The following is a 13,787-nucleotide window of genomic DNA, read 5'->3' as shown; positions in this document are numbered from 1 at the left end:
AACTTCTCATCTCAAGAGGAGTACACACAATTGACCGCAACTCAAAGACACATCATCAGAAAGTTTACAATGTAAAGGGGCTCTTTGAACTAACATGGAGGAAATCAGGCAGTATGGGCCACAGAAATCAACTGCTAGTCCACAGTACAGTGGTTAATTTCAAAATATGCAATTAGCACTTTGTCTATACAGGATGCATTCAGACAGTGTTGAGAGAAGGCCAGTATCAACAGTGGTCTATTTTTTTGGTCACTGAGCACATATTTACATTCTCATATTTACTGAAATATTCCAAATGGAGATCCAGGAACTTATAAAACAATAACTTTAGTATTATCATGCATGAGTGGGCAACAAGCGGGCAACTTACCAGTATCCTCTCTATAAGCATGTCGTAGTACTGCTCAGTGAGTTGGGGTCTGCTGAGCACAAATCTGCCCAGCAGCTCTACAGCTGCCTCTCGCACACTTGTGGAGTTGTCCATCAAACGACCGTGGACACCACGCTGCATGTCCGACTGCAAAAGAGAGAAGAGTGTCAACATAGTAAAAAACTCTACAAGACAACGCTGCCATTTTTACAGTTTTAACAGAGCAAGAATATGACGGGAACACAGGTGAAGACAGTCTGCATCATGTATAGTATGTGAAAGTAACACATACCCTCGCCAATATGCTGGGGTCCACAGCCACAACCTCAGACAGACATTTCATGGCTTTAGTTCGTACAGCGATGGCACTTTCCCCAAGGACTCGCAAGATCTAATTAAAAAAAACAACAAAAAAACAATTGCACTCATTTATGATTCCACAAACTGACTTTTTATTTTTTCAAAAGTTTACATTACAGAAACAGCCTTAGCAACACTTGAACTATATATATTGTGTGTATGATATATAGATATTTTCTGCAGTTGCTGTGGGTCATTAAAACAATTAAGATACATATGGTAAGAATATTCAAATCTTACCTGTGTTAAATAAATATCAAAGCTCTGGGCGAACGGCCTCATGGAGGCCAAATAACGCACAATCAGACATGAGTCATCATAGTCCACAGTGTCAGAGTTCATTCTGGAGAGAAAAGAAGAATATCATAAGATTATAAAGTCATACCACTGGCAATGAGTCTGTAACTGACATCAAAAAACTCAGTGACAGGGCAGTGCAAGCGTGAAAGGTTGGAATTGTCAAATAGGTCAATGTTATAAGACTGATATTGAGTCCATTGCTGAGACATTCACGTGTGCTTACTTCAGTGTGGCAAAATGAGCTGGTGTGGTCTTGATGATGTTGCGCAGGAACTTCTTGCGCTTCTCAGCACGCTGCATAATTTCACCAGTGGTCTCCAGCTCCTTGGCATGTTGTGGCCCATCTGATGAGTCCTCATCCTTCGGATTCTGGTTCCGTATGGACTTTTCTGCTTCTGTGGTAGCATCCCGAAACCACTGGGCAATGTAGAACTTTCTAGCAAACTAGAGAAAAAGATTAAAAGAAAGGACGGCTTAGTATCAGTAAAAAACAGGGGGAATAAAGAGAAAGATGAGGTGCACTGTTGAGTAATTTGAGCAGATTGTGGTGTGAGTTTACTTAAAGTTTTATATATTTCACTTTTATGCTCATCAGACATACGCAGGACACTTTGTACATGACTGTACCCCATAAAACAGTGTTTAAAGTCACCACTTGCAGTCTAATGTAAACCCACCACCAGTGAAGCATCGGTCTCAGCATTCTCTTCCAAGTAGTCCAGCAGAGCCTTCTGCAGCTGCTGGGTCTCATCATTACCTGGAGACTATACAACCAGAGATGAAGATTATAAAAAAGTACAATTCACATATTCTGAGGGCAATCAATATCCAAAGATAAACTATACACATGTACATTCAAAGTGCAGTCATTAACAGGGAAATGGTTTCTCTACCTCTTGAAGAATTCGATCAATAGATCTCTGGTCCATCTTGCTGGTTACTGCATCCTTCCTAAGGCGGGCAGCCACTGTGCCTAGGTAGTCTAAAGATGCCACTCTCAGAGCCATCTCTGTCTGTTTATTACTGAACTGGTGCACCTGATGAAAGCAAAGGTAGAGGAGGGGGAAGAACACAAGAACAGGCATCAGCAAGAAATGCACAGTTGTTGTTATAATATCACAAAATCATGACAGAACATGCGTGTTCTTTGCTTACAATGCAAAGAATGCACACGATTGGAAGATGCCTTTTACAAATGATGAGTTGTAACCACTTAAGTGAAGTGTTATAGTTCAAAGAAAAAGCTCTGTCACACTAACCAGTAGTCTCCCAAGCAGACTGAGCAACAGCTCTGCAGCCGGCCACTCTGGTTTATTAACTGTAGAGAGCAGGTCCTGGACAAAGTTCTCAAACAATGGCCGGTAATCTTCTTCTCCTTGCTTACTGCCACATCTAAGGGGAGACGAGAAAGAAAGTGGCAGAGAAGGAAAAACATAAGGCAAGGAAAGAATAACAGAGACATTAGATTAAACTATGTAAGGGTCAACAATCCAGTAGAATAGATATCAAAACCAGTTAAGTGTTGGGCTATTTTTTGACATAGCATTTCTGTATTGTTTGTATCTCCTGCAGTACCAGCATGCACAGGGTGATTTAATGCCTATTTCTGCTGATTGCAGAAGGCAGTAACACATCTGAAATGTGGGAAGGTAGGAATGTTCCAAAAGAGCACAAATAGTATTTCTTCAGCTTTTTTCTAATAAGTTCTTTGTGGAGATATATTGAGATTACCTTAAGGATTAATACCTAAAGTACTGCATGTACACAGTACTACAGTACAACACAACTTTATAAATCAACGAATAAACAGCACACAGGGCAGTATGGAAATGAAAGTAATTACTTCTTGAGGAAGACTGAGAGGAAGTTCTGTGCTGTTCTCATTGCTGTCTCATACGAATTGGTTATCAACACATCTTGATCCACCTAAAAAAAGAAAAATGAACCAGTGAGATTAGCCTGATCAGCATGTGTGAATGTGCTAAAAAAAAAGAAGAAGAAGAAGATATATATCTGTGAATGCACGTTAGTATAGACATGTGGTACACTTGTGAATGAGAATGCTCTCTTACCTTGCTGTCGTACTCATCAAAAACGTCTTTGTCGTTGGGTAGGTGGACCACACACTGGATGAGCTGCAGCACCAGGGCTGTCACCATTTGGATGTACATTGGTTCTCCATCCTGGTCTGAGCTATTCAGCCTTTAGAGATAGGGATACGAGATATATCACCATCATGGTATAATTCAGGAAAGTAATGGACTCGGTAGAAGGAAGACACTATAGTACTGGGAAATGTTCACCTCTGCTACATCAGTGGCTGAACAATAGTCAAGTCTCTAGTTTGCACCTTGCATCTTCCCTTCAACACCTAATAGCCATAAATAACGTGTATTCATATAAAACATACCTGAAGTTCCTGAGGGAGCGTTTGCTGGTGGGCAGTCTGGCCAAAGACGTGAAGATCTCCTCCAATATCAGCTGCCGATGCTTCTCATAACGTGAGAACACCTGGTGGCAGGAAGTAATAAGGCATGTTTTCTTAACCTTCACAGTTTAGTGCTTTTGTAAAAACACATCCATGGTGACAGACACAAAAATCTGGAGGAGAACATATTTAACTGTAAACTGCAAGATGATAAATTGTAGTCGGTATAACAGAGAGCAAGCAGTATATTCAGATAAATACCGAATGTCTAGTTTTTGGACAGAAGAAAAAAAAACAACTTACTGCTGTCACTAGTTTAATGGCACACAGCTGTAGCTCACTGACATTTTCCACAAAGAATGGAGTGATTCCCATTGAAGACACCTGGGAAAAAGAGGACAGAATGAAAAGAGCATAGGAAGGAGAGAGAGAAGCGAAGCAAAAATAGAAAAGGGTGGAAATTACAAGAGAAAAAAAAGATTATTTTAGTGAACAAAGAGATACTGGCAGGAAAGAAGCAATCATCTTACATCAACTAGTTTCCATTGTAGTTTATTTACTTTGTCAAACAGTTTTTTCCCCTGGATATTCAGATAAATGAAACCAAGCAGTTTTTAGGTATTTTCAGTTTTTACCTGGAGGATGGTGGTGTCTGTAAGTAGCTGGATCTCTAGTAGCTCAGATATGTTGCTGACGATGTCGCACACTTTGTTGTACAACATGACTATTACACGTTGCTTGTGTGTGGAGCATTTTGCACGCTTTGCCTTGGAGCTCAACAAGGCACCCACTGGAAGAGAGAGAGATAATAAGAGAGATCTTATTATATTAATTTCTCAAGGAGCTTTTTTTCCAAACGAAGAATTTGTGGTTTTTCATTACAGTAAAACACAAATTTGTTGCACTTTGTTGAAACCCCTCCCTGAATTACAGGACTCTGTGCTATATCATAAGTTACAGCCTATGATTTACAAACATAAGGGATCATTTCAGTTCATCAGTTTGTCTGGATTCTTCGATAACTTTATGTACAGCCATTCATTTCTACAAAATGCTGCTGGAGATTTTTCACACACCTACACATTAGCCACATAGCAAAAACTCAATGGTGTCAGTTTCACTCAGATCACAACAGTATGACATATTGTTTTTTTTTCTTTATCCTTACCTCCATGCGGACCAACCCTGTAGACGGGGTCATACTGTGGATACAGTGTGTTCTGGAGATGGAACTTGGTGTATTGTAGCACCCGCTCTATGACGTCTTCTATGTAGACAGCCTTCGGCATGTGCAATGAGGTCATAATATTAAGGGCCGTTAGGCAGGCGTCTGCTGATTTTGTGACTCTCTCCATTATGAGGTCTCTCCACAGCTTTTCCTCATCCTCTGCATCATGGTCCTGAGGGTGGAAAGGAAAAAAATCAATTTTACAGCAACAGCCCACTATCCAGAGCCCAAAGGTTTAAATTATTAGTATTTTATTTATATGCTATATAAATGCAGCAAATACCTATTTATGAAATGACAAAACTCTAATCAATGTTTCTCCATTGTGTCACTTGTGATCATTACTTTCCTTTTTTACATGTATTCTTTATGGATTTCTGCAGTACATCACCCAACAATCACATGTCAATGAAGTCCAACTGCACAGAATATGAACACAAAAAGAAAAAGGGAGCTCACATGGTTCATCAGGGTGGAAAGCTTGGACCCATCCTGGATATTCTTTTCCAGTATGTTCAGCAGCTTCACCAGCTTGTCTGCTGGAATCTAGAAAAACAGAGACCATTACTTAGACCGGCATAGGATACAGCAACAAGTCACTACGCATCATAGTGCAACTAAAGTCTGTGTGTATTTCTAACATATTTCACATTACCCTGCTGGAGATGCCCATGGCCTTAATCTTGGCGGACTCACTGCCCAGCTCATTTAACTGGTGTTTACCCAGTAGCAATTCCTGAGGTATCTCATCATCATCTGCTGCTGGAAAACATATAGTGAACACATTATGTAAAACAAAAATTCATAATAGAATATGATGAAGTTGGTGTATTTGGATTTGTAAATCCACATTTAATTTTAGCCTACAGTGATAATTTGAAAGCCGGGCATCTGTGATATTTACCCATGGCAGTAAAATCCACATCCTCCAGATTCTCCAATATGTTGTCAATGCTTGCCAAGAACCTCTTAAATGTGGACGAGTCCATCAGCTCTTCATGGGTAAGCTTGGGTTCATATGCTTTCCGTTTCTTCTGCTTTTCCTTCATCTTCATTTTTCTGGCAACTGAATGAGAGAAATTTCATCTTAACTTCTATGCTTTCTGGTCTGATACCATGTCATATATGTAAGGACATTTATTGTAGCATTTCCTTTACTTTTGAAGACGCATACAGTTCCATCACTGTCACACACAGTTCAAAAGTAAAATAAACATATGTGTGCAACGCTATGGTACATGATATTAATTCAGACCTTCACTCATGCTGGGTGGTGGTGAATCTTCTTCGGAGGAGTCTCGGTAGCGGCTCCCGGAACCTCTTCGGCCATCCCGGTGCCCGCTTTTCCGATGTTCCCCTGAACCCCGGCGCTCCCTCTCCTCAAAGTCCCAGGACCTGTCTTTGTCTCGACGCTGACGCTTCCTTGCAGCTGAAGAGATAAAACATTCAGAACTCAGACAGATCCTTTAAATGATATAGGACCTAAATATATATAAAAATAAATCCATATATAAAAGTAGCACAAAACTCAGTAACTTTAAAAAGACTGAGAGTCTCCAGTCAATGCTAACTGCTCTGTGAGGATAAACATTGGCACATCAGTGTTTTTAACTGAATGCCAACATCTCATATCACGATACAGCACATTTTAATTCGATGTAAAAATAGTTGGCCTGTACTCCAAGTGCAATAAATGCTTCACAAGTAAAAAGCCAAAAAGAGTAATTTATAAATGTAATTCAGGCAGGTGGACAAACTCCAAATAACGAACAACATTGCAGAGTGTAATTTACAACGCAGTGACATAAACAATTGAGCATAATATGACACAATTTACATTTTTCTACCGTATTGTCATGTAGCACAGCCCTATAACACACCATACTCATTTTCGCCAATTAGCAATAACATGAACCACAGCTGAGGATGATGGCAAAGTCTGATGCAATCACTAGATGAGAAGTCAGGGGATAAGTCAGGGGATAAAAGTGATTACAATTCAACCTGAGGGGGACATAAATGTCTGTACCAAATTTAATGGCAATCCATCTAACAATCCAATAATTGCTGAGACATTTCACTAAAAACCAAAAATGAGAACCTCACTGTACAGTAAAAGTAGAATATTCATCTGGGCACCATAAATGCATGTCAAAAATGTAGCGCCAATCATCTAGTCCAGTCATTCCTAACCTGTGGGGAAGGTATTACAAGTGGGCCGTCTAAATATTTTCAAAATAGTATGATTTGTGTGTGTGTGTGTGTGTGTGTGGGGGGGGGGGATAAAATAAAATAAAAAAGGTAATTATTTAAAAAATAAAATAATACAAAAATAATGTTTCAGATGTTAAAACAAAATAACTTCTAAAAGATATTAAAATGTTTAAATTCTCTCCCTTGTGTTATTGTTTCTGTCTGTTCACTTGAGAGAAAACATAAAATTGAAACATAATCTCCCAGAATCTGGAGCGAGCAAGCAAGAGCGCGCATTAGAAAGTGTGTGCTGCATCCTGCCGAGGTCGACAAGAAGCGCAAGTGCGGATGTATGCACACGTACAAAAAACGATGGGTTTTCTATCGCTTTTGTGCGTCATATCAATGATATAATGTCACTGTGTGGATCATTAACCTTGTTGCAGTGTGCTCCCTGGTTATAGTTAGTATACTATCAGCTTCTACCTGCTCAGATCTCACAGTCAGCAGCAGGGGAATCTAGTGCATATAGTTTGTGTGATAGCCTAATGATGGAAAAAGTAACTACAAAAATAAACCATTAGCATTATTATTTATCTTTTATTTATTGTTCCAACAGCTCAGGTCAATTGAACAACAGAAAATACCTATTTTTGTGCAGCATACATGTGTATGTTATTTTGTTATAGCTATCAAACATTAACTATTAATTAATTTAGTGTTTTTGTTTAAATTATTATTTATAATTTAATATTATTTTAACAACTCAGGGACGTCCAAGCAGCAACATGTTGTTTGAGCACTTTTTTGCATTGTCAATTTGAAATTATGTTTTGTTTTTGAATGAAGGTCAAGGTTTATCCGATTCATCGAAAATAATCGACTGAATAATCAATTATCAAAATAATTGTTAGTTGCAGCCCTATTATTTTCCAAAATTTTCTTCCGGGGGAGCATACCCCTGGACCCCCCCCCCCGTTCGTTTTAATCCATCAAATAGTTGTTGAGATATTTCAGTCTGGACCACAGTGATGGGCCAACAGACTGACACTGATTCATGCTGCTAAATGTTCACATGCAATAGTCTGTGTTTTTAGGTTCATTACATTTCAGAATATTTTTGCAAACTAATCAAATGCATTTTGTGCAAGATAAGCAGCAAGAAGTGACAAGAATCAAATATTTTGACTCACATTCTCCATTTGTGTCTTCATCCGAGCTGACTTCAGCATATTTGGGCTTCTCATTTACAGTACTTCGTTTCCGCTTGTTCATCTTAACTCTTTCACACAGGGGCATGGTGGACTCGATCTCTGCCAGCAGCTCTGGAGGAAGCTCTTTCAGAACTGCCGGGTCCATACCACCTAAATATATGACAATCCATTAAGCTTTCAAGGATGCACCCAATGCATAATAGAGATAATAGAGGTGTTATCATTATGTTCAAGTTCAATACAAAGCATAAAAATGGAAAAAAGTGCCTGCATTTCCATGGCATGTTGTTCTTACTTTTGCTAGACTTTCCTGAGGAGAGCCTGTTCTTTCCAGACTTGCTGTGCCGAATGATCCTCTGTATCTGGTCAACAGAGAGCTTCTTCAGAACCACCACAGGCTTGGGCCTCTTCTCAAAGTCCTGCACCAAACCCAGTCTCTCCAGTTTAACCTTTGGCTGGCACCACATTTGACTTTCGTTTGAACCGCTACCATCCTTGTCGCGTTTGATCTGAAAGAGAAGAGTCAAGAAAGCCCTCTGAGTTGTCTTTCAATGAAGTTCAAACGTAAATAAAATTAACACTTTCAAATTCAGGACATAAAAATATGAACTTTGTTTGCAGACAAAAAAAAAACAAGGTAATAAAATGTAAACAATGGATCAAACTGACTGGCATGGGATTAGTGATTCTGATGTTAGTTTCCAATATTGTTCTGGTAACAAAGACTTAAAGGAATACTCCACGGTATTACTCCATAGAGTAATGGTCAAAACAATGTACATCATCAACAATGCAGTGTTGAGATAGCAATTTCCCTCTGCCAAAACTGAGGATGGTGGTTGCAAGTGTTTCATCAACAAGGAAGTAACATTTAAATTGTTGCCAACATATTAACACACCAAAGTCTGTGCATTTTGTGTGATACATCTGCCAGTTTGCAGGGATATTTTGCAAAGAGAAATACTAATACAACCAACACCACATGATTTGCTACCAACTATGATGACAAACTGCCAACAGTGCAATGTCATTTGCTTGAGTGCCTGTTTAACATAGTGAAGCTGTTACCTATGGTTACGTTCTATTATAATAGTGCAACAGCAGACGTTACGCATCAAAACAATTCACGTAAAATTGTGTTTTGTTTTTTTGTAAGTAAACACACAAAAGCTGCCGTGTTAAAATATTAGTTCTAACACTTAATAGTGGTTGGGGGCATGCACCTGAATTATGGCATATGGCTGTGGCTTGCAACTCTGAACACTGCATTGACAATAGAGTATTGTTAAAAACAAAACAACAAAATAACAGGCTGAAAAAAAAATGGAAGCTCGACTGTCAACATAAAAATGGCTTTTTGGAGTCCAGGTGTTCGGGCTGGGCAGTACTGATAAAAATCAGTTTCCATAGTGTGAATGACTAAGTGGTTTCAGGAGACATTTACCCACATGCAACATCTGAGAAACAGTGGTGGAGCATTTCTTTAAGATTCTTTCTTTTGATTATACACACAGGACTGACAATTTAATCAATCAATCAAACAAAACTGTCTCTGCTACTTTAAAATCGATGGTTAGGTGAGGATTAATTTGTTAATTTCTGGAAACAATATCTGGGATCAACCAAAGGCTCAAACATGGGAAAACACAAACGAAAACGAGTGAGCAGTGGTGTGATTTGGTTTTGTGAGATTGCAGGCAGTGACAGCTGAATGATTGGTAGGTGGGTATGTATTTGGTTTGGGTCAGCCCAGATCACCTTAGGGATCTGGAAGTTCTTCAGAGCGCCACTATGCCCTCCCAGGAGCTGAGCAGGGAAAGAATCTGGAAGTTTAGCACCAGAGGCAGATGAGGCCGGTTTGGAACCATCTTGCCTATGGCTGCTCCGACCGGGCTCTCCAATGGAAGAAGCCCGGAAGCCAGACCGATCTCGGTCACTTCGGCAGCGAGCATCGGGGGAGCGTCGGTCTCGACCACCAGTCTCGCTCCGATGCCTTCTGTCCCTGTCAGAATCTCGGTCCCTGTCTCGGCCAGGTTCCCCTCGGTTTGATGACTTGGGCATCTCTCCCCGTCTGTCTGAGGACTTCTCATCATGCCGGTGCTTAGATGATTCCCGACCATCTCTCCTGCTGTCATGTTTATCTACCCTGTTCTTGATGACTTCCGGCCTTCCATCTGGTTTCAACCGCAAAGCCGTGTCAGAACCCTCCACTGCAGCAGGCCCACTAGCTGGTTCCTCAGGCCAGCGTTGGGCCTCAAGGGCTGGAATAGGGGCAGCCAGACAGGGGTCGAGCTGGCCATCAGCTCGGCCAGCCTGCTGGAGATCGATGCTCACCATGAGGGGAGGTCGGCTGGCACCGTTCCCAGCTGCTGTGGCCTCTTGCGGGGTCAGTTTGCCTGCATTGCCCCCTCCTGTCGATCCACTGCCTGGAGCACCTGTGGGGCCACCTGGTCCCCCCGCGCCTGGCTCCAAGGGAAAAGAATCTTGTTTCCTCTTCTTCAGTGGCTTGTCTGTAAACAGAGAGACAATAATATTGTCAAAGTCAAAACACTTTTTCATACATTTTTTTGTTCATACATTTTTAGAGATATCCTACACACCTTTATCTTGCACCTCCTTGGAACACTTCTCACTTGCCGCCTCTCGTTCTATCCTTTCAATTTCAGCAAGTGCATCTAGCTCTGCCTCGTCGTAAGGGGAACTGGGCGGCTGGAGACCACTAGCACCACCTGCCAGGGAGCCCTGTTGCAGCCGGGCTAGGTTTTGCTGGAGGACAGGCACCTGCTGAAAGCCCAGTTCTGCCTCCATGTTGTCAGAGTTCTGGTCCATGCCTGGCACAACCTCACCTGACAAATCAACAAAAACACTTATATAGGGTTTTATTTGAATGTTAATGGTTTCTATCACTAATAGGGTTCTTAGAAGATTGAAGTGCAGAATACCCCTTTTAGTTCTACTAATTGATTAGATAGATTATGAAGTTTCAAACTGGATGTACAGTACAAGTCAAAAGTTTGGACACACTTTTCCATTTACATCAATGAGAAAGTGTGTCCAAACTTTTGACTGGTACTATATGTGGGAGACCTTGGAACACAATTGAAAACTAACTAAACTTTTGTTTTTTAAATGCAGATCCAACTAAGATGATGCTGTTCCAAAATCTACACTTACCTGGGGTGTCAGACTCATTTGACTTGACCCTAGACAGTTTGAGGGTAAGTTTGCTGGAGTCCTTGTTTGGAGAGCTAACAATGTCGTACATATCTTTCTCCTCTTTCACCGCTGGGGTTTTCTTCCTTTGCTGGAGTTGCTGTTTCTGGTCAGGTCCCCCCTCCCTTGGTGAGGGTGCATAGGGAGGTGGTGACTGCAGAATCAGTGGAGGACGAGAACCCGCTGTAATGAAGCAGAAAGCAAACAAACAAAAAAAGGTTCTTGTTAAAAAGGTATGTAAAAAGAAAGATGTATTCAGCTAATTTCATCACTTTGCGTTTTATTAAGAGACAGCCAAAAGTGTGTTCTCCCTAAATTAAAAAATAAAAGTTGGGTGTATGCACTGCTATGCCTCGTGTCCTCTTCCAGTTTCCTTACTTTTAGGCGTCCCTTCACTCCCTGCTGGAGAGCAGCCTGACTGTGGAGACCTCAAAGGAAAAGGAGGATTCCTCATGGTGGAGTCACCCTCCTGGATAACACACAGACAAGATCAATATAAGCCAACATGGAATTAGCTTCACATTAAACTTTTAGCCATATTTTTGCTGCAAAAATAGCAAACTGAACTTTGTCCAGATGTCACCAATAAAGCCTATCTTACTTAGCTGCAACAATTAGTCGATTAATTGATAGTTGCCATCTTTTAAATGAATCAGTTCATTTTTTGGACTTTTTTTTAAAAGAAAAAACAGTCAAAATTCTCTGCAAATATTTTCTGGTTTCTATACAGTATGCAATGGCATTAAACACGATAAATGTAAGGTTTTCTAACTATCAAGATTCCACATCAAAACCAGAGTCAATTCAGAAAATTACTACCTGAACCCATTTAATATAAAGCTATGAAAAAAATAAGAAATGACCGACGCAAACACACACACACACATTCACCATTGGCTAAATAGGTGGATCGACAGGAGTCATTCAGCAACCCGTGCCTGGTTGGTTAAAATAACTACTGCTTAGAAAAGTATCATATGAAATGACTCTTTAGTCATAAGCAGTTTATAAAATCTTGAGCCTGAATTTTTTATTTTTATCTGTTGCAGTAAAGTCAATTCAGTCAATTGCATGACATACATTTATATGCATATTTAGTATATATATAATACATAAATCTTCCAAACTTCTGGCCAATTGAAGGTCCCCAATATTAAACACCTTGGATTTGCTGTTCATTCATACATTTTGCCTTGGTTGGGTAGTATGTTACAATGAATTTATTCATTCATTTCTACCTCATTGCCCAGTCGGTGCACGATGTTCAGGTAGTCCTCGGTGCCATGTCTGTCTGAGTGATGGTTGGCAGCATTGGCCATCTGCCCCGATACTTTGCCCTCATGGATATTTCTTATGCTGCCTGGAACCATGGGACTGGCTACAGACACTGAGATAGAAGAAGGAGAAAGAGTCATTTCATTTCATCATCTAATAGTGAGTTAGACAAAAAAATAACTGTTTTGGTTTAATTGCTTAAGTGGAGTTATAGTGTTTGCAGGAATCACAGAGTGGTTTCAAGAGACCCAGCAAAATGGTAACTCATTCACTAAATTCTGTTACCGTAGACACAAATATACACTAAACTTACAGGTTGCATATGTGAAGAATACTAGTTTGCAAGACTGTTTGGGAAGCAGACATTTGTTATATCACTGCTTGAAATAAACCTGTTCCTCCTGTTATTGGTCAGATAGTTTTCTTGTGAAGTGGGAGTAATTTAATGCATCAATGTAAGCACTTTAAAGGCAACACTATTGCAAACAATTACATTTCATTGTGGGAACAGTAATTGTGAAACCTGTTATAAAATTAATTGTGCAGCTATCAAATGCAAATTGTATTCATGTTCAGGGGGTATGAATTTCCAAGCCAAAACCCAGGCTGATATTTACATAAACACATAACATAAATAACACACATTTTGGCAAGGATCCCTGGCAAAGATTATTTTTACTATATATTCTGAATAGTAACATAAATGTGAAAAAGGAAACTTTGGCTTAACAATGAAGGAACTGAGTTTTATAGCAAAACCACAACAGCAAATTCTAAGTATAAAACTTGCATCAGAGTGCATTTACAAGTCATTTAAATCATCACAGTTCATTTAAAGCTGATAACATCTGCTAGAGATTACTGTCATGTCAGACAGCAAAACTGTACCAGCAAACTATCACCAGCTTAAATTAAGAACCTTACAAATCATATTAAAACCAAATCTGCTAAAACATTCCCTGGAATGTTTGATTTTATTTGTGACTTAAAAATGTGAAATAAAAACAAATTCAAATTTTGTATATTTCCAATTGTCTAATAGTACACTGCTAGCATGTGAACCACATACACAAGGCTGAAACAACACTGATGTCTTGCAATAAATCATTCAGATGTATGTGTGCGCACACATAGAGACATGGAAGCACTTATCTATATTTAACAAAACGTTGGTGTCCCTACATGCATGCACATGAATATGCAACA

At 39.9% G+C, this 13,787-nt stretch overlaps 1 protein-coding gene across 1 annotated transcript in view; it reads right to left on the bottom strand.

Annotated features, from left to right (window-relative positions):
- Window positions 1-13,787, bottom strand: part of nipbla (NIPBL cohesin loading factor a) — a 28,745-nt gene that overhangs the window by 9,367 nt on the left and 5,591 nt on the right. Inside the window, exons 8-31 of the mRNA XM_053324929.1 lie at window positions 12,545-12,693; window positions 11,685-11,775; window positions 11,268-11,489; window positions 10,694-10,939; window positions 9,852-10,603; window positions 8,389-8,602; window positions 8,073-8,243; window positions 5,942-6,115; window positions 5,591-5,752; window positions 5,342-5,448; window positions 5,146-5,232; window positions 4,627-4,858; window positions 4,094-4,248; window positions 3,762-3,842; window positions 3,441-3,541; window positions 3,103-3,232; window positions 2,874-2,956; window positions 2,290-2,422; window positions 1,924-2,067; window positions 1,708-1,794; window positions 1,254-1,474; window positions 971-1,073; window positions 663-761; window positions 371-517 (exon numbers count right to left, since the gene is read on the bottom strand). Coding sequence (XP_053180904.1) covers window positions 371-517; window positions 663-761; window positions 971-1,073; window positions 1,254-1,474; window positions 1,708-1,794; window positions 1,924-2,067; window positions 2,290-2,422; window positions 2,874-2,956; window positions 3,103-3,232; window positions 3,441-3,541; window positions 3,762-3,842; window positions 4,094-4,248; window positions 4,627-4,858; window positions 5,146-5,232; window positions 5,342-5,448; window positions 5,591-5,752; window positions 5,942-6,115; window positions 8,073-8,243; window positions 8,389-8,602; window positions 9,852-10,603; window positions 10,694-10,939; window positions 11,268-11,489; window positions 11,685-11,775; window positions 12,545-12,693 — 4,091 coding nt within the window. The remainder of the gene's footprint in view (window positions 1-370; window positions 518-662; window positions 762-970; window positions 1,074-1,253; window positions 1,475-1,707; window positions 1,795-1,923; window positions 2,068-2,289; window positions 2,423-2,873; window positions 2,957-3,102; window positions 3,233-3,440; window positions 3,542-3,761; window positions 3,843-4,093; window positions 4,249-4,626; window positions 4,859-5,145; window positions 5,233-5,341; window positions 5,449-5,590; window positions 5,753-5,941; window positions 6,116-8,072; window positions 8,244-8,388; window positions 8,603-9,851; window positions 10,604-10,693; window positions 10,940-11,267; window positions 11,490-11,684; window positions 11,776-12,544; window positions 12,694-13,787) is intronic.

The sequence above is a fragment of the Scomber japonicus genome, chromosome 9 (genome assembly GCF_027409825.1).
Source record: "Scomber japonicus isolate fScoJap1 chromosome 9, fScoJap1.pri, whole genome shotgun sequence".
In the NCBI taxonomy this organism is placed as follows: Eukaryota; Metazoa; Chordata; class Actinopteri; order Scombriformes; family Scombridae; genus Scomber; species Scomber japonicus.
This window is presented reverse-complemented; position numbering and strand designations above follow the sequence as displayed.